At 37.0% G+C, this 21,514-nt stretch overlaps 1 protein-coding gene across 3 annotated transcripts in view; it reads right to left on the minus strand.

The window, feature by feature from the left end:
• Window positions 1-10,286: 10,286 nt before the first annotated feature.
• ksr2 (kinase suppressor of ras 2) overlaps window positions 10,287-21,514 on the minus strand; it is a 131,419-nt gene continuing 120,191 nt past the window's right edge. For 2 of the 3 annotated variants that reach the window (XM_048188837.1, XM_048188835.1), the window contains exons 19-21: window positions 18,148-18,282; window positions 12,842-12,971; window positions 10,287-12,571 (exon numbers count right to left, since the gene is read on the minus strand). In XM_048188837.1, the coding sequence (XP_048044794.1) occupies window positions 12,425-12,571; window positions 12,842-12,971; window positions 18,148-18,282 (412 nt within the window). In that variant the 3' untranslated portion in view covers window positions 10,287-12,424. The remainder of the gene's footprint in view (window positions 12,572-12,841; window positions 12,972-18,147; window positions 18,283-21,514) is intronic. The other variant, XM_048188836.1, reaches the window with a different exon arrangement.

The following is a 21,514-nucleotide window of genomic DNA, read 5'->3' on the forward strand; positions in this document are numbered from 1 at the left end:
ACTCAGCTTTAGGCCATGAATCCAGTTCAAACTTTCACAAATGTGAGTGTAGTAGCAACAAGATTTTAAAATTTAATTTACCTCCAGGCCTGGTTTGGCCATCCCAGTTCATTCAGAACGACAGACTTATTATGGGTGAAAGAAATTATATGTGGAGGTAGATAAAAACGAGAAGAATCAACAATGGAAGGTTCAACATTTCAACAGAAGGTCATGTTCAACACATCAGACATTGGACAAAAACACAAAATTATCTTTTTGATTTTGTTCTGTTTCTGAATACATGCTCTGTACCAAAACTTAGTGAGCCACCTTGCTGTATGCTGTCTACACAGGCAGCTACCTTCTAAGGCAGCATCATAAATGAAATCAAACCTCATACTGTAAGTAACACTCTTTAGTGTTCTTCTGTGCTTAAAACTAACTTTTTGAAACAGGCAGTTATGACACCAAAATTCTAGATACCAATGAAAACACAATCACAATTCTCTTTTCCAATTTTGATACCACAGCTAAAACTACTAGCCTAATAGGCTATAAATGTAAATATATCTGCATAGTCTTCACTACAAATTTAACATAGATTAATCCTTATTAAAGTTACAAAAGTTATTCAGCCAAGAGTAGTGAGTGATTTTTACTTTGTCATTTGTTGTTTGATGACCATTAAAAACGTAGACAGATTAGGACAGATTAGGCTGCTGTCACTTTAAGACCTAAAGCACAGATCCAATATACCGATACTCTTACACAGGCGTTTTATTTCTCAACTGTTAAGTTCACTTAGGACATAACCAATTATGTTTACTAGGATATTCAATGAGACAGGAATTTTTGACATAGTTTTGTGTGAATTTGTCCATTCAAGCACAAGAAGATGCGAAAGAGAGCTCAGTTTAGTATTTGTGCACTTGACACCATTTCATATATACTTGTCAACGCCGATTTTTACTCGCATTTGGTGCTTGGCGAGTGCAAAATGAACAGGAAACTCAATACACTAAAAAACAAAGTTTCCAAAAGAGGGTTTTCACATTGAATGCCGTAGAAGAACCTTTTGTCCACTATAAAGAACCTTTTGTGCTATGGAAATGGATCTTCATCCCAGCTAACAGGGAAAGTTCTCAGAACTTTGGCTAACATTCTGGCAAGGTTCTCTCAAAGTTATGAGCAAACATCCTTCCAGTAACATTCATAGAATGTTCATTCATAGTTACCTGGGGCCGTATTCACAAAACATCTTAAGGCTAAAAGTAGCTCCTAACTTGCCGATTTAGGAGAAACTCTTAAAAAGAATGGGCGTGTCAGTCCTAATTTTAGGAGTCCTAAATTTTTGCTCTAAGAGTATTTCACAAAGCATTTTAGTGCTAAAACTAGCTCCTAAGCCTGTAAAACGTTAGTAGTCAAGAGGACTCCTAAGTCACTAAGACCAAATCACAAACAGTCCTAATTCACCCAAAGACACTGAACACCATTAAGGCAATAGCGATAGAGCCTTGGGTGCTGAACCTTTTCTTCATAAATGCAATACATTTTGATTTATAGATTTGAATCTACGATGAGACGCCAAAAAAAAAAAAAACTTTAACAAATAAATAAATATTACCTGTGGCAAAGGTTTCACACTTACAAATGATTAAATAGATAATGTATATATATATAATAAGCGTATTTGGTGTGCTGTCCAAGGGGATGGAGGGCTCTGAGCTTGGAATTTAGCCCAAACCCAAAGTTATCCCCATATCCCCAGCCGAGCGGGGTGGCGGAGGGATGCAGAAAACTGTCAAAGTAACTATACAGGTGCTGGTCATATAATTAGAATATCGTGAAAAAGTTAATTTTTTTATTGTAAATTATTTAAAAAAATAAAACTTTCATATATTCTAGATTCCCTACATATAAAGAAAAACATTTCAAAAGTTTTTTTTTTTTTTTTAATGTGTTGATTAGAGCATACAGCTCATGAAAGTCCAAAATCCAGTATCTCAAAATATTAGAATATTTACATTTGAGTTTCATTAAATGACCATCCCTACAGTATAAATTCCGGGTATCTCTTGTTCTTTGAAACCACACTAATGGGGAAGACTGCTGACTTGGCAATGGTCCAGGAGACAATCATTGACACCCTCCACAAAGAGAGTAAGTCACAGATGGTCATTACTGAATGGGGTGGCTGTTTACAGAGTGAAATATCAAAGCATATTAAATGCAAAGTTGACTGGAAGGACGAAATTGGATAGGTAAAGGTGCACAAGCAACAGGGATGACCACAAGCTTGAGAATACTGTCAAGTAAAGCCGATTCAAACACTTGGGAGAGCTTCACAATGAGTAGAATGAAGCCGGAGTCAGCGCATCAAGAGTCACCACACTCAGACATCTTCAGGAAAAGGACTACCAAGCCACTTCTGAAACAGAAACAACGTCAGAAGTTTCTTAGCTGGGCTAAGGAGAAAAAGAACAGGACAGTGAACAGTGGTCGAAAGTCCTCTTTTCAGATAAAAGTAAATTTTGCATTTCATGTTGAAATCATGGTCCCAGAGTCTGAAGGAAGACTGGAGAGGCACAGAATCCAAGCTGCTTGAAGTCTAGTGGGAAGTTTCTGAAGTCAGTAATGATTTGGGGGGCCGTGACATCTGCTGGTATTGGTCCATTGTGTTTTATCAAGTGCAAAGTCAATGCAGCCAACTTCCAGGAGATTTTGGAGCACTTTATGCTTCCATCTGCTGACAAGCTTTATGGAGATGCTGATTTCCTTTTCCAGCAGGACTTTAGCACCTGCCCACAGTGCAAAAACCACTTCCAAGTGGTTTGCTGACCATAATATCACTGTGCTTTATTGGCCAGCCAACATGCCTGACCTGAATCTATGGGATATTTTCAAGAGAAAGATGAGAAACAGTTGATCCAACAATATACAGATGATCTGAAGGCTCAATAGTGCCTCAGCAGTGCCACAGGCTGATCACTTCCATGCCACACTTCACTGATGCTGTAATTTGTGCTAGGAGCAAGTCATTTGCTGTAATATGTGCTGCCGACCAAGTACTGAGTGCACAAATGAACATACTTTAAAGAACTTGAACTTTTCTGTTTTGCAAATGCATTTTTTGATTGATCTTAGGAAATATTCTAATATTTTGATTAGAAAGACTGTTCGAATGTGTTTCTCCCAAACTTTGTTTATAAAACGTAATTTGTCGCTTGAATTCTGCATTCTCTTGAGATGCAGACATCCAAGAGGCGGACAATTAACTGTATATACTAGTTTATTAGTGACAATTGGCCTACATTTTAAAACCTTTATGGCAACAATATGGCAACATTTTATATTTTTATTAAAAAAATATTTATTTGAATAGGGCAACATTTGTGTTTTAAAACCATTATTTTAATATGGAAACATGACACATCATTCTACAATATTTCTATGATTAAATAGAATCAGCCAATCACTGTGTGTAAACTCCATAGCAACGAGGTCAACCCCACCCTTACTCTTAGCTTAAGACTTCAGTCTATTCCTTAGTAAAAGTTTGTCTCAGCAGCTTTGTGAATAGGTTTTAAGAGAAAACTCTTAGCTAAGAACTTTTACTGCTATTTAGGAGAACTCTTTGTGGTAAGATAAAATGTTTTGTGAATATGGCCCCTGGTCTTTAATAACGTTCTCAAAATGTTAGCACAAAAATATTATTTATACATCATTCATGAAACGCTTTAGTTGGACATTCGACTAACATTTTTTAAACATTACTACTAGTCCTTGTTCCAAAACATTCTGTATTCAAAATGTAATGTTCCTATAATGTTTGTAAAATAATCAAACTGAATGTTCCATTAATGTTTTTGTTAACCTGCACATAAAGAAGAAAAAACGTTTTTGGAAATTTTGAACACTAAGAACAATCAGAAATAAGGTTTTGATAACTTAATGGGAACGTTATCTAAATGTTCTTAGAACATATTTTTGTTAGTTGGGATGGAACCATCAATGCCAGTAAAGAACCTACTGTAGAATGAACATAAAAATATATAAAACACTCATATACACTGTCTGGCCAAACAAAAGTTGCTGTTTGGATTTTAATAGGCAAATACTTAAGAATGTATTAATGGATCATTATAACAGTGATTATTATGTTTCTAGCATGTTATATGTTTTGCAACGGATCTTTTAACCCTAACAAATGGAGTGTGTAGGCTTTCATTTCTTAAACAACCACGTCAGAAGATGTATCATGGCCATATTCCAGGATGACAATGTCAGGATTCATCAGGGTTAAAATCGTGAAAGAATGAAGTGACGTGACATGTGGCCAAGTATGGTGACCCATACTCGGAATTTGTGCTCTGCATTTAACCCATCCAAGTGCACACACACAGCAGAGAACACACACATGGCGCAGTGGGCAGCCATTGCTGTGGCGCCTGGGGAGCAGTTGGGGGTACGGTGCCTTGCTCAAGGGTCTCACTTCAGTCATGGTATTGAGGGTGGAGAGAGCGCTGGATATTCACTCCCCTCACCGACAATCCCTGCCAGACCTGAGACTCAAACCCATGACTTTTGGGTTACAAGTCCAACTCTCTATCCATTAGGCCACGAATGGTTAGGAGTCCAGACCTTAAATTCATTGGAAGTCTTTGGGATGTGCTGGAGTAGACTTTACAGAGTGCTCACCTCTTGCATTGTCAATACAAGATCTTGACCAAAAAATGATGCACCTCTTGATGGAAATAACATCACAACATTTATTTCTGTCAAGAGGTGCATCGATTTTTGGTCAAGATACTCTGTAAAGTCTCCTCCAGCACATCCCAAAGACATCCTGAGGTTAAGGTCTGGACTCAGAGATGCCAATTCATGTGTGAAAATGATTCTTCATGCTCCCTCCCAACCATTCTTTCACAATATGAGCCTGATGATCATTGTCATCCTGGAATATGGCCATGATGTGTCTTTCTACATTGTTGTTTAAGAAATGAAAAGCGACACACTCCATCCTTTAGGGTCAAAAGAACATATGTTGCCAAGCATATGCTAGAAACATAATAATCACTGTAATAATGATCCATCCATAGACTCTAAAGTATTTGCTTATTAAAATCCAAACAGCTACTTTTTTTTTTTTTTTTTTTGGCCAGGCAGTGTGTATTGTGCAAAATAATCAATTTTTATATCATGTCGATTCTTATAAAGACGTCTTTATTTTTACTGAGCTTGACAGTGCATTCTGGGATTCCATTTCCTGAAAATGATACAAAGTAGCATAATCAATTTGCCTACCTTTCGAAACAGCCTTTGCACAGTAATGTGCTCATGATGCCTTAAAACGCTTCCTCTGTAGTCAGCTCACCGGGTTTTGGAACAGATAAATCTAATATGAAATATATACAGCATGCATATCTAGTGTGTAGTCTACACTGAAAAGACAGCTAATTACGACACCCCCTTTCACTTCCGTTACCATGCGCGCTCTCTCTCGCTCTTTCTTTCTTTCTTTCTTTCTTTCACTCACTGCTCCTAATTCAATTAAGGATCCCCTGCTAATAATCTTGTGTGGTATGGCAATTTATCGTCTTTTATGATAGCACTCCACGGGTCTTTCTTAAGCACTAACGCTCATCTGACTCTGATCCAGGGAATGAAATGAGTTTATCTGCTTGTAATTGGCGGATCTCAGAGGTGCTTCTTGATGAAGGTTTCAGGTCAATTCATTTTCTGCATATTTCTGTTATGTGTTGAGTGAAACCAAGGTTTTTGAAACAAACATTGCTATTTTTATAACCACATTACATTGACATACTTGTGAACTAATTGTCTTACTTGTATGTGTATAAAAATATTAATTATATATTATATAATAAAAATAATTATTTAAAAAATACTTACATAATTTGAAATAAAATATTAGAAATATTAATATTACAAAATATGCCATTAAACCCCATTTTGAGCCATATATCTGTAGTGAGGTTCAGGCTCACCTCATTTAGCATTTTAAACAGTGATTTGCCCTAATTAAACTCATCAGCTGAGGGAGAGATTGGGAGCAACAGGAGCAGATCATTCTCTTATTAGAAAGACTAGCCAATAGAGATGTGACATTTGCAGTCACATGGTGTCCAAATGAAAATTGTATCTCATGTCATTTCAAACACATATGAATTTCTTACTTCTGTGGAACACGTAAGGTGCCTGAAGAAAACTGCATGGGATTAAACAACCAGTACGTTATTTAAAATGCGCTTTTTTCCACAGAACAAAGAAACATGTGGGTTTGGAAGGAGTGTTATCCTTTTAAATACACAAAATTATTTTTAGCTCTGAATGTTGACCCTTCTTGTCTTAAAGGTTTAGTTCACCCAAAAATGAAATTTCTGTCATTAATTACTCACCCTCATGTCGTTCCAAACCCGTAAGACCTTTGTTCATCTTCGGAACACAAATTAAGATATTTTTGATGAAATCCGAGAGGTTTTTTTATCCCCCATAGAAAGAAATGAAATGACCACATTCAAGGTAGTAAAGTCATTGTTAAAATAGTCAACGTGACTACAGTGGTTCAACCTTGATGTTATGAAGCGACAACAATAGAATGACAGGGGACAGAAGAAATTGTTCAATAAAGTCATTATTTTTGTTTTGTTTTTGTGCACAAAAAGAATTCTTGTCGCTTCATAAAATTAAGGTTGAACAGCTGTAGTCACGTGGGCTATTTTTAACAATGTCTTTAGTAGCTTTCTGGGCATTGACAGTGGTAGTTAAATTGCTGTCTATGGACGTGTCAGAGAGCTCAAAATATTTTGTGTTTCGAAGATGAACGAAGGTCTTACGGGTTTGGAACGACATGCAGGTGAGTACTTAATGACAGAAATTTCATTTTTGGGTGAACTAACCCTTTAAAGCTTTGAGATTTACTTTAAAAAAAAAAAAAAGGTTACACTTTATTTTGATAGTCCCCATTAGACATTCTGTTGATTAAGTAACATTACACCTACATGTCAACTAACTCTCAGAGTAGTTGAGTATTAGTAGGCTGTTAGGGTTAGTAATATAAGTTGACATACTTGCAAATAGTATAGTCAGTAGAATGTCTGTTGGGGGACCATCAAAATAAAGTGTTAGCAGCTATTAAGCAGACAGTCAACTAAAACTCTAATGAGAGCCAGTTGACATGTAGGTGCAATGTTACTTACACTCTTAGAAAAAAGGGATCAGTGGGTTGAATCGTTGAATCCTAGGGTTCTTCACTCAGTTTTAATCAACCCTTTATACCAATTTAATGAGAAACGATTGCATAGCATTTTCATGTTTAACAGGTTGTTTTCATTTTTTCTAGTGCTAGGTCAATGCTTACAAACTGGTTAATTCATAAAAATGAATTAAAACAAAATCCATAAAAGGGTCCCAATGATGGCAACCCCTAAAAGGTTGTATATATGAAGCGCCTCACAGAACCCTTTGAAGTTCTATATAGAACCTTTATGATCAAAAGAATATCTAAAGGGGACCATTAAAATTGATAGATCAGAGTTTTTCACCCATCTTTCTTTTTCTCTAACCAGCACTGTGAATTCTTAGGCTAAATCCGACATCAAGAATCAGTTTAAAGACATTTTATTAATTGTGATATTTGTGAATATTTATAGTGTGATTTAGTCACTTATTTGGTATAGTTGCTCAAAATTGTTATCTAAGTTTAAAGGGATAGTTCACCCAAAAATGAAAATTTGATGTTTATCTGCTTACCCCCAGGGCATCCAAGATGTAGGTGACTTTGTTTCTTCAGTAGAACACAAATGATGATTTTTAACTCCAACCGCTGCCGTTTGTCAGTCAAATAATGCTAGTGGATGGGAACTTCTAATGGTGCGTTCACACCAGACGCGAATGAAGCGGTAAGCGCGAGTGATTTACATGTTAAGTCAATGCAAAGACGCGAATTGACATCCTGCGGCGCGAATTGAGCGATTCGTGTGAATCGCGCAAGTTGAAAAATCTGTACTTTGGCGAATTTCCGTGCCGCGTTAACCAATCAGGAGCTTGCTCTAGTAGTGACGTGACATAGCGAGCTGAGGCAGAAATTCGAAACAACAATGGAGGACAAAATCATCATCGCTATACATCTTCATACATTTATAGAAACAGAAATAAAAAGGATCGTGTTTGAAAGAAAGTGAGTGAGGAGGTCGGACAATCTGATAAGTTGTAAAAAACGGTCTTTATTCAATTTGATCTATATATATATATATATATACATATTAAGACTACAAGCCAACTAAAGACGACCAATTAAGCTTATTCACTGTAATTTACAATTATTTCCCCACTGACAAGTTGTGTTTATTCAGAGGAAGTGTGCAGAAAGCAGTGGGAGAGTCTGGGACACATAAAGGAGCGGGAGAGCCCCTCTCATGTCTGTTGTGAAGGGATTTTCACGCACGAATGAAGCGAGTAAACTCAAAATGTTCAAGCGTCCAAGTCCTACTACGCGCGAATAGCGCGATTTATTCGCGCAAGTCGCGTGTGGTGTGAACGCAGCATAAGAGTAAATAAAACGTGCTAAATCCAAATTAAACCCTGCGGCTCGTGACGACACACTGATGTCCTAAGACACGAAATGATCGGTTTGTGCGAGAAACCGAACAGTATAATTTTTTACCTCTAATACACCGCTATGTCCAACTACACTCAGCATTCGCTTAGTGAGGTCTGATCGCGCTCTGACAACGGAAGTGATGTCTCGCGCATATAGAGGGTGTGCACGTGACGTCACCGTCGACCGTTACGACTGCGGTCACGGCCACTGAGTGGCAAAAGACTGAAGGGCTCGCCTCGCCACGTCTTAAATTCGAACGCATTGTTTTAGAACTATGAGTGTACACACACCGGCGGCGACATTCGGCGCCTGTCCGCGGCGCCCAGCTACGACTCAGAAAAATGTAATGCGTTCGAATTTGAAAGACGTGTCGCGGCGCAGCGCGGCGCTGAGCGATCGAGCAGCAGCATTGGTTTTCAGCGTGAATGTCGCGAAAAACACACAAAACACATCCAAACGTGAAAGAGCTTTGTGATTGACTGTACAAATAGCTTTGACACAAACCCTGAGGTATATATTTAAAAACTGCAGAAAGCAACAGGGAAAGAAGCAAATGGATCACTGCAATTCACAGAAACAGCTCGACTCCAGGCAGAGAAACATGTTTTAGTTATCATTTTGTTTCAAATTGTTGGATTTTGAGGTAAAATCATACCGTATATATTGTATTGTTATTAGTTTGACAACTCATCAATTAATTATTTTCCATCTTATATTCTGCATAATTGGGTGTTTTTAAATAAACAACACTGACAAAAACTATACGATAAAACTATATATGTTTTAGGGCTGGACAATATAATGATATAAGTGATTACGCGGATTTAGTTATATAAAATATTGCTTTATGCTTTGTGTCTCCCCGCCGTCGAAATCAGGCACATGTAAATGTCAGGAAACACGACTCCAGGCTGCATGTCAATATCCATGGATTAGGTTTATTTTTCAAGTTGTAAGGAACACATTCAATTCCAACCTTTAGTGTAATTCGTTAGTTTTACTCGCGTTTTCGCAGTTTCCCCTGTTAAATCCAATCACGCAGCAGGTTCTTTTGCCAGTCAGTCCAGCTGAGGGTGAGGGAGCGTGTTTTCGGCGGGAAAGTGACGTCGATGCATGAGTGCTAGACATCACTTCCGCTGTCAGAGCGCGATCAGACCTCACTAATCGAGTGCCGAACGCAGTTGGACATAGTGGTGTATAAATAATGATATAAATACTGTTCGGTTTCAAACACAAACCGATCGTTTCGTGTCTTAGGACATCAATGTGTCGTCACAAGCCGCAGGGTTTAATTTGGATTTGTCTATGTATATTTTTTCACTCTTATAGATTGTGTTACCATTCATTCGCATTATAAGGCTGACAGACGGCAACGGTTGGAGTTAAAAATCATCATTTGTGTTCTACTGAAGAAACAAAGTCACCTACATCTTGGATGCGCTGGGGGTAAGCAGATAAACATCAAATCTTCATTTTTGGGTGAACGATCCCTTTAAGTGAAAGACTTATTTATTCACGATCCAACTCATTAAAATAATTACAATCAAATTATTCTTTACTTAACCACTTAAGACCTTATCATCTAACGTTTAAAGCTTTTACATAATGTAACATAGGTTTTCTGTGAACATAAAACATGAATCATGACAAGGAGCAAAAAGAAATGACGAACAAAAAACAAAAGTCCAAAATCAACACCTTTTTATTTATTTCATAAAGGATGAGTGCAAAGAAAGAGCTTGTGATGTGTACCAGTCGCTAAGCCATGGACCATAAGGCATCAGTAAATACAAGCTTTATATATATACTTACAACAAATACATAATACAAAAAACTCAATCATGGAGGCCATCAAAGAAATCTGCAAAGACACGCACACAATATCAGAAAAGAAACGTAAACCAGAGCGATGGAAAAGTATTGATAAATAATCAACGACCACCAAGTAAATGCATGGATGGATAGTAAGACGATAAAAAGAAAAGAAAAGAAAACAACAACACACATACACACATACATACATTCATAATGGGGCAGAAATATAATAGATGACAATGAGGTCGGATTCAGTGACTGGAATATTAATTACAGCAACAGATTATTAAGCAAAATCTACAGCCTGTTAAATAGGCCTGATATGGAAGCTGCTAATAATGGTTGTTAACAAGATCCCATCTTCTCGTCTTTTCTTCCCAGCGTGAAAACACTGTCCCAACACATCCTCATAGCCCCCATTTAAAAAGAAAATATATATATAAACATTATAGCACAGTTATTTATTTATAGGTTTAAAATTTTGCCTTACAAGGCCTGATATAGACTTATATTTGTATTACTTTCTCAGGTTATCACATAAGCCGTCATAGTTTGTAAAACTACTATGTGTGGTACTGTATTCGGGGGGGTCCGTAACATTAACAAATCCCCTAAAAATGTTCTCATGCATGTAAAAACGGCCGACCGTACAAATATAAACGCCCACTTAACAACATCTGTATTTTTGTGATCCTAAAATATACTTCAAAAATAACAGCAGCAACAAGTTTGTGAGCACTGGCACTGTTTATGACCCAAAAACCATGGCTTTACAAGTGAGCAGATTGTCTGTACCCATGGTGCGGAGATGGTGGAGAAAGCGGGATAGCGGTTCTGTTTAAGCCATACCTAGCTAGCGACACCAACCTGATCACCGTTCCGTGTTACAACATGGACACTCCAGAACTTGCAACATGCAACAGTCATATTAATGAGACGTGATTTATAATAATATACAAAAATGCCGTCGTGGTGAAAAGTGCACTATTACTCGTGGTACTGTGTATTCTCTACAATATAACAATGTGTAGCCTAGTACAAACAACGCAAAGCTTTAAATTATGCTAAAACATTCGTAAGTATGCACTGATAAGAAAAGGTTTGTAAGTGTGATAGATACAATCTGTTATATCTATCCCTTTCTTTGTAGGCTCAGGAATAGCAGTTTACCTCTAGGTAATTCTGTTTTTGTCACAGTTAGGCATGATACAATTCAAGTGTCGATAATATACATATGTGCCTCGTGGCACACTCAATTGTACGAACGCATCTTTCGATATAGGCGATGCTGACCGCGCCAGTAAATGAGTGACCGCCTTATCTACAATGCAACAGGAAGGGAGAGAAATTCGTCACATTCCCGGAAAACGTGTCTCCCTGCGTTACGGTAAAGCTTTGTGATTCGCACGTAATAGTCAAACAACGGCATGGAATTCTGTGAAACATTTACAGCATGGATGACAGAAAATGTAAAACAACTCCAAAGGGTACATTTCTCAAAATCGAGAAAAAAAATACATTCATCCAATGACTTAATTCAGAAAGGAAAAAAAAAAATAAACAATACAGACAAAAACTTGAATAACACTAGTTTCAGTTGTTTATAAAAATGCATTGCAGAGGTTCAACGAAAGAAAACAACATTCACTGAAAGTGGACTCATTCAAGATAATGAGAAATAATCACAAGCAGTTGATATATGCAAAACAGATCAAACATTTAGCAAAAACAACAACTGAAAAGAAAAAAAAAAGAGAAAACATCTCTCTTTCACGACCAAACGATACACCAGAAAATACTGTGTGCTCTAAATACGCTAAATGATCACTGCTTTAAGGAAACGTTGCTAAATACAGCAGAATACATGCACCATCCAGTAGCGACTCTCGACAGATTCGCGTTGACTGACTCCATTTTAACGTTACCTCATGATTGTTTGTTTTGTTGGGTTTTTTTTTTTTTTTTTGTTCGTTTGTTTTTTTATAAACGGGCATTTTTGAGTTTAGCTCATTTCACATACTCAGCTGATTTCCAGAAGTGTACTGGGTGAGACAGGCGACGGTTGCGTTTCGGCAGTTTCTCGAGTAGTTCCACGAGCTTGGAGAAGCTGGGCCGCTCTTCCTGTTCGTACGCCCAACAGAACAGCAGGATGTCCTACACAGGAAAAAAAGAATCTGTTCATATACTTTGATGCCATGTAAAAGCCGGTCAAGCATGTCAGAGTCCGTCTCTTCCAATAAAAATAGACTGAATAGCCACTTTCATGCTTCATAAAAGCACAATAAAAGTGGTTCATGTGACTCGTACACTATATTCTGACAGCTTTGTTTGTGGAAAGTTGCTATTATTCAGACTTTCTCATATGTTTTGCTTAACTGCAACAGTCTGGACCCCAGAGCCTGTGAGGTATATGGAAATACTCACGGATATCTCCTTGCCCATGCCTATCTGAGTGAGGTTGGGCTTCATTCCACTTCCCACCTGCCAGATAATGACTTCAGCTGGCTGGTTCTTAAAGGGCCACTCACGCGCATGGAGCTCGTACCAGATAGTGCTGAAACATATGACGCATACGAGTGTTAGTGTGCATGTACTGGTTTCTTTATACTAGTGAGGGCCAAATGTATAACAATGTTGTCACTAATATAATAAAACCTCTCAAAAGTAAATAAAAAACTAAATAATGTCTTAAAGTGCCCCTATTTCGGATATTACCTTTCATGTAGTGTGTAATATAACTGAATGTAAAAGTTTCAATGATTAAAGTGCAGTTTTTGTCTCCCAAAAGAAAGAACCGATTTGAAACGAGTCATCAGTAATTCCAGTCTTACTTCCTGCTTGAACCTGCATAGGTTTGTGACAGATTTACATAATGCCAACCTATGGTCTTCACCGGCTGCCCGCAAACAACGTTTACTTTGACTACCCCTGAAGAAGAAGGGTCGAGAAGACATGCGCTGTAAGCAGTAGACCAATCACAACAGACCAAACCATCTGACCAATCAGAGCAGAGTAGGCTCTCGGAAAGGAGGGGTTTAGAGAGACCGGATCCTTTACCGAACCATTTCAGACGTGTGAGAAAAGAGTCTTAACAATGCCTTTCAAAAACTTAAATTATATAAATAGATCTTAATTATAATTTAACTTAAAAAGAACAAAAAATCAGATGGAACTCCTGTATCACAAGCTCGAGTATGTGTGTGTGTGTGTGTGTGAGGATGAGGACTAGCGCCTCCCTGAGGACCCGCAATACAACAGTTCAAAAGCTTTAAAGCACTTCTGGTGCACTACATCACTTTGCGTTCCCTGAAGCCGATATAGTCAGAAGTCATCCAAGATAATTAATAAATGACTTTGAGGTGCTGTTGACTGCTGAAAAACACAGTATTCTGCTCTAAAGAGCATGCTCGTGTTAAAGTTTACTAAACCACACTTAAGAGCTCATTAACAATCATTGAACGAAGAGCCCTGCTGAAAAGACCAATCATCCGAGTTCTGCAATTTAAAGCCGTGAAACGTGCAGCTTGCTGAGACTGGTGAGAAAGAAAAAAAAACTGATGTAATTGAGATGGCTTTTGCAAAACTGAAGCAGGGAATTCACCATGAATGAACTGCATTTGCAACCAATGATAGTGTAATTTATTTGCATGTAAAAAAAAAAAAAAAAGTAAGCAATTCGCATGGTGCATTTTCAGTCTTGCAGGTGGTTTCTTAGTGCTAGACTAGACCAGACTATTCCAGATCAGGCAGTCTTTTAATTTACTAGTCTAATACTTTACTGAGACGGTACCATTTTACTACCGTGATCCAGACACCTGAATCATCTCTTAAAAACACTGAAAGTGCGCTCGTGTACACCGTGAATCTGGACATATGCCCTGGTGATAGATTCTTCTACATCATTTGATGAATTACCGCTGCCATGATTGCTAGAAACCGTACATAAACATCTCTTTTTTTTATATAAAAATTAATTTACCACCCACAGAAAACAAAGTTGAGTGTGCCAGGCAAATAGTGCTGAATAATGCGCATACTATAATTAGCCTAATTTACATAGAAAGTAAATAGAAAAAAGACTTTACATAGTTAGTAAATAAGGCCATTTAGTGAATTTAGTTTAAAGGTGCCCTAGAATTAAAAATTGAATTTATCTTGGCATAGTTAAATAACAAGAGTTCAGTACATGGAAAAGACATACAGTGAGTCTCAAACTCCATTGTTTCCTCCTTCTTATATTAATCTCATTTGTTTAAAAGACCTCCGAAGAACAGGCGAATCTCAACATAACACCGACTGTTACGTAACAGTCGGGGTGTACGCCCCCAATATTTGCATATGCCAGCCCATGTTCAAGCATTAGACAAGGGCAGGACGTCTGGATGTGCACAGCTGAATCATCAGACTAGGTAAGCAAGCAAGAACAACAGCGAAAAATGGCAGATGGAGCGATAATAACGGACATGATCCATGATATCATGATATTTTTAGTGATATTTGTAAATTGTCTTTCTAAATGTTTCGTTAGCATGTTGCTAATGTACTGTTAAATGTGGTTAAAGTTACCATCGTTTCTTACTGTATTCACGGAGACAAGACTGTCGTTGTTTTCATTATTAAACACTTGCAGTCTGTATATTTCATAAACAAAACTTCATTCTTTATAAATCTCTCCAACAGTGTGTAATGTTAGCTTTAGCCACGGAGCACTATCAAACTCATTCAGAATCAAATGTAAACATACAAATAAATACCATACTTGCGCGATTAGACATGCTGCATGACGAACACTTTGTAAAGAACAATTTTGAGGGTTATATTAGCTGTGTGAACTTTGTTTATGCTGGTTTAGGCATTCACGAGCTCGGGAGAGATTTAAAGGGGCTGCAGCCTGAATCGGTGCATATTTAATGATGCCCCAAAATAGGCAGTTCAAAAAATGAATAAAAAAAAATCTATGGGGTATTTTGAGCTGAAACTTCACAGACACATTCAGGGGACACCTTAGACTTATATTACATCTTTTAAAAAGACATTCTACGGCACCTTTAAGCGCAACATACACAACATGGTCAAAAGTTTAGAATATGTAATCTTATAATCTTCTTTAATCTTTTTGAAAGAAGTCTCTAATGTTCACTAAGGCTGCATTTATTTGATCAAACTAAAACAATAATTTTGTGAAATATCATTAGAATTTAAAATGACTGTTTTCTATTTTAATATACTTTTTATTTAATATAATTTATTCCTGTGATGCAAAGCTGAATTTTCAGCACTACTCCAGTCTTTAGTGTCACATGATCCTTCAGAAATCATTCTAATATGCTGATTTGATGCTCAAGAAACATTTCTTATTATTATCAATGCTGAAAACAATTTTTGCTACTTAATATTTTTGTGGAAACCGATACACTACCATTCAAAATGTTGGGGTAAGTGAGAAAAACAAACAAACAAACAAACAAAGAAATTAATGATTTTATTCAGCAAGGAAGCATTTTGATCCAAAGTGGCAATAAAGATATTTATAATGTTACAAAAGATTTCTGTCAAATAAATTCTGTCCTTTTAAACTTTCTATTCATCAAAATATTCTGAAAAAAGAATCACAGTTTCCAACATTGATAATAATAAGAACCGTTATTAATAATTGAGAACCAATAATAACTGAGCAGCAAATCAGCATATTAGAATGACTTCTGATGGATCATGTGACACTGAAGACTGGAGTTATGATGCTGAAAATTTAGTTATTTTTGATTGTAATAATATTTCACAATATTACTCTTTTTACTGTATTTTTGATCAAATAATGCAGCCTTGGTGAGCACAAGAGACTTCTTTCAAAAATATTTAAAACTTTTTACCAGTAGTGTTTTGTACAGTACATACAGTACATACAGATAACATCATAAAAAGTCCATAAAACAGAACACGAGAGCATTACAGGCATAACATATCCCACAGCTGCTGTCATAAGCCAATGCGAACTGTGCCGCATTAAAACACGGCACTCGCAGAGAACAACGGAAGTGAAAAGAGGAAGCAGAAGGAACAATAGGGAGAATTGCTTTGGGGTCACCTCTAGGTAATGTGCCTTTAGTGTGACCAGCTGGACAGCTTGCGTGGGTGCTGTATTTGGCTCCCATAGAGTGACAGTGTGACAGAGCCTCCATATGGAGAGAACAGCTGAGGACGCAATTGTGTTAGGACCCAACAGAGCAGCATTCCTTCATTTCGTCAACCATCCATCCATTCTTTTATTCATTTGGCCCACACACTCACTGCCTCTGGAAAGGCCCGGGTCAGGTAGAAAAAACTACAGATGGAGGTTCAGTTCTGCATTTCGTCTCATGTGAATACAATCTGATTAGTGGAGGCTGAGCACTGAGCAAATCAATTCTTTGATAATACTCATCCTAAACGAGCCATATTCTTGATGTTGTGATATAGCTGTACCATTCAATGGCCACTGTAGCAATTAAACGGACATATTTAAATGGAAAAAAGATTTTGGTTGATCTGATTGGAAATCAATAATGTATTTGGATGCTTAAAGGGATAGTTCACCCAAAAATGAAAATCCTGCCATCGTTTACTCACCCTCAAGTTGTAAGAATTTACAAAGCTGTATGAATTTCTTTCATCTGCTGAACACAAAAGAAGATATTTTGAAGAATATGGGAAACAAAAACAGTTGATGGGCCCCAATGACTTTTTCATCAATTAAACTTTTTGGTTACCGACATTCTTCGAAATATCTTCTTTTGTGTTCAGCAGAAGAAAGAAATTCATACAGGTTTGGAACAACTTGAGGGTGAGTAAATGATGACAGGATTTTAATTTTTTGGGTGAACTATCCCTTTAAGTGACACAAATCTATGAATGTCAATGCATTAGATAATATATCAAAAGAAGTGGCATCTGGATGCAAATGACGCTAGGGAGCTTCTCAAAACTAAAGTCACTTTTCTGAGACATTTTGCTCAATGTCTTTTAATCAACTGGTGGTTTGATGATTTTTAGTGGATACATGACGTCAGTTCAAGTTTATTTTGAATAGTACAGTTTTTAATTGCATTTTTAATGTTTTTGAAAGAAGTCTCTTATGCTAACCAAAGCTGCATTTAATTGATCAAAAATGCAGAAAAAAGTAATATTGTATTTAAAATAACTTCTATATGATTCTATTTTAAGCATAATCTATTCTTGTGATGTCAAAGCTGAATTTTCAGCATCATTACTCTTCAGTCTTCAGTGTCACATGATCCTTCAGAAATCATTCTAATATGCTGATTTGCTGCTTTTAAAAAACATTTCTCATTATCAGTGTTGAAAGTTAATATTTTTGTGGAAACTGTGATACAACTTTTTTTTTTATCAGGATTCTTTGATGAATAGAAAGTTCAAAAGAACAGCATTTATTCGAATTAGAAATATTTTTTATTATTATAAATGTCTTTACTGTCACTTTTGATGAATTGTATGCATCCTTGAAAAAATAAAGTGTTAATAACACTAATGAAATGTTATTATATTCTAGATTTAGCATCCAAAAATGGTTGTGCTGATACTATAAGAGCACATTCGATGTGGAGAGAAACAGGCTTAGGCTTATTTCTGTAAATAAAAATGGATTCTGTTAGTTTCCCCGAGTGACAAAAGGCAGAGAAGCAGTGAGGGGTGAAAACACGGGTGCTGAGAGGGCGACAGAGAGAGAGACCCACCCAAAGGCAAAGACGTCAGACTGTTTGGAGAAGGGAAGCTGGTTTTCTGCTGTCTCAGGGGAGAGCTGACGGATGAGCTCAGGAGCCAGATGACACAGCCAGCCGCTTGGGATCCGCAGCTTATCCTTTCTCCTGCTGGAGAGAGAGAGAGAGAGACAGAGAAGACCTGAAGTTTAAAAAATAATCAGTCACAACACACTAACGATTTATTTGTGCTACGCAAAAGGTCAGAGAATAAACCAAAAGATCATTAGAGTGACAATTCTGTCAAAGAAATACAATAGAGGGCAAGCAACTATTACTCTCCCATAGTCTGATTATTGACAAAGTCTAGTCCTCAAATGAGATCTCCTTCTGAACTTATCGTTTCCCCCTAGACAGCAATAAAATCAAATGAATAGCAAACTTTTGCTTTAATCTCCCGTTTTCAAAATTTCCTCCTAAGAGAATTTCTTTAGAAATGTATCAGATCTCAACAAAGATATTTCTCATAATCTGAGCTACACAATTCACAATCAGTTTTTAGCTCTTTACTCTTATTGTTTCTACATTTTGTCTACTTTTCTTTCTAAATCTATTTATAATTTTAAATACAAAGTTGATAGTTGCTACTAATTAGAAACTCGGTCTGTTTCAAAGATTGAATGGCAAGAAACTAGCAACTTTTTTTCTTTTTTCTTAGAAATGCTGCAGTTGGGAAACTTGTAAACACAACTTTGTTTCCCCACTGGACCGATTAAAACCTGTGAAGCCTCTACAATGATAAAGCAGTTGCCTCGTTCTCAAGTGTCAGACATGGATTTGGAAGTGGTCTATCACTGACAGACATAGAGCTGCTTCAGCTTGACTGAGTCTCTGATCCAAGAAAAAACAAATTCACTCACCCATGATATACAGCATAATATACCTTCAAACCAGGGACGGAAATTAATGGGGGCTTGGGGGAAAATGCCATCGAAACTGACAAATAAATACCCCTTAAAATTCTTTCTTTATTATTCTCTTTAATTTCTTAACATATTTTACAATATTTTCTTATTATTGTTGAAAACAGGTGTGCTCCATAATATTTTTGTGGAAAACTTTGATACATTGGGGTAAGACACATTAAACTGATCAAAAGTGAAAGTAACAACATTTCGTCCCTTTGGAATTATAAGGTTCTTTTTGTCAAAACTGATTTATTCACACATTCTAATTCTGTGACAACTTATTTACATTATGTTGTGTAACTTTTGTAACTTTTTATTTAGAAAACAATGTCCTATCTATAAAGTCGAATGGAATGCAAAAACTTTGAAGCTCAATATCTCAAAACTGCTCAGAATGCAGATGGAACAGATAATTCCAAGGGGACGATTTATAATGTGACAAAACATTTCTATTTCAAATAAATGCTGTGTGTGTGTGAGACCCACGCTGGCAAAATGAGTCTCAATAAGCACATTTTCAAAAATGAGTTATTGTTATTTTCTATTAAAAAACCTTCAAACAGGTGTAGCTCAGTCATTTTTTTGTCTGATTCCAACAAATCATACATAATTTTGAAGTCGATAGAGTCAATTTTGAAGAAAATCAATTTAAAGTTTTCTGAAGCTTCCAAAACAAAATTACCTAACAACCATATCTTAAAATCCCTGGTAACACCACCAAATTTGGCACACACTTCATCAAAACCAAATATCTACAGGAAAATATATATATATATATATTCAACTTTTTTTCAATATAATATTTTGAAGCACTGTCATTCTGTTTATGTGTGTATATCGGGATCTGTCAGTCAGCACGAGTCAGATAGATTTGTTTACATTTCATTGGCCTTCAAAAATTCGCTATGAATATTCACAAGTTGGAATGCTGCGCTTTAAAACGATACCAAACTTGGACTAATGAGGAAGTTGCTGAGGGGAAGCACGAGTGGTGATGGTCATGGACAAAGGAAAGTTACTCCTCTCAGAAAACGTACAAATAAAGATACTTTTAGATGTTTAATTGCTAGTTGAAGCATTTGGATTGCTAGATGAGGGCTTAATGAACTCATTTTTGTGAAAACCTCAAATTCGACCAAAATCGACAATTTGACTTGTTTTGCCTGTAGCTCGTAATTGACCCTTCGCAAAGACCCGCCGCCCTTAGTTACTGTTGCTTTGTCCGACAAGCCGTGGCGCTGTCATGCCACACACAGTGAAAAATACATCGCAGAGCAAAGAGGACACTGACAACACGTCGACAGTCAAGACAGAACAGGTTACTTATGATATTAAACAAAGTCCCAGCTTTCAAACTGTGTCGTTTTTAAAGGTCCCGTTTTTCGTGGTTTTTTGAAGCTTTGATTGTGTTTATAGTGTGCAATATAACATGTGTTCATGTTTCGCGTGTAAAAAAACACAGTATTTTTCACATAATTTACTTATCTGTATACCGCTGTTTCCACTGTCATAAAAACGGGCTGATGACTTCCTTGTTCTATGAAGTCCCTCTTTCAGAAACACGTAACAAGTTCTGATTGTGCCAGCGGTTCCTGTGTTGTGATTCAACAGCAGCTTAGCGAACCTTGCCCGGAAAGGTCACGCCTCTTACCATAACGTGGAGATGCACGCGCTCAGTGTTATTGTAAACATGTGCTGCACATAGTTTTACATGTGGATTATAATTTTCGGGAACCGAGTTAAACATAAATTGTAACCATTGATCTCTAAGTACAGCATCCCTGGGAAGGCCAAACAAAGGTGATTGGACTGCGGGATGAAAATAACAGCGTTTCGACGACATGGCGACAAACACACTCTACAAACGCAACTCTTGCTCTTCTCCGTGGGAGCGCAACAAGACCACGCCCCCTTTTTTGTGTATTCCTGTGGGCGGAGGTTAGTCAAAAAACTGTTTTAGTGACGTCATTAAAGAAGGAAGTAGAGGGATGTAGTCCAAACTGGCCGTTCGATGTAGGCGACTTCTGTTAAATAAAATATCTCGCTTGGCATTGAACTTTGAGCTTTAAAATTTTACAGATTTTATTTATACTCTAACAACAACATTACACACTAACTAAAGTTTGAAACATGGGATCACAAAGAACGGGACCTTTAAAGAAATTCAAACAATAAAACCCATTTTGTGGCTCTTTAATGTGCCGTGACAGATCGCTGTAGTGCATCAGCTCAAGCAGCTCATGAACCAATCATCTCTTCCTATTAGTTCATTTATAGCATCAAATAAACATGAATGAACATGAGAAGGAATGTTGTTTCAAATGCGGAAAGACGTCAGTACACACCATTTTTCAAGTTCAAGTCCACCGAGGTTAATCTTCTAACTCCTGACTGCTTTGTTGGACAAAATGGCGGATTCTGCGTTCTGATTGGTT

The sequence above is a fragment of the Megalobrama amblycephala genome, linkage group LG4 (assembly GCF_018812025.1).
Source record: "Megalobrama amblycephala isolate DHTTF-2021 linkage group LG4, ASM1881202v1, whole genome shotgun sequence".
NCBI classification, from domain to species: domain Eukaryota; kingdom Metazoa; phylum Chordata; class Actinopteri; order Cypriniformes; family Xenocyprididae; genus Megalobrama; species Megalobrama amblycephala.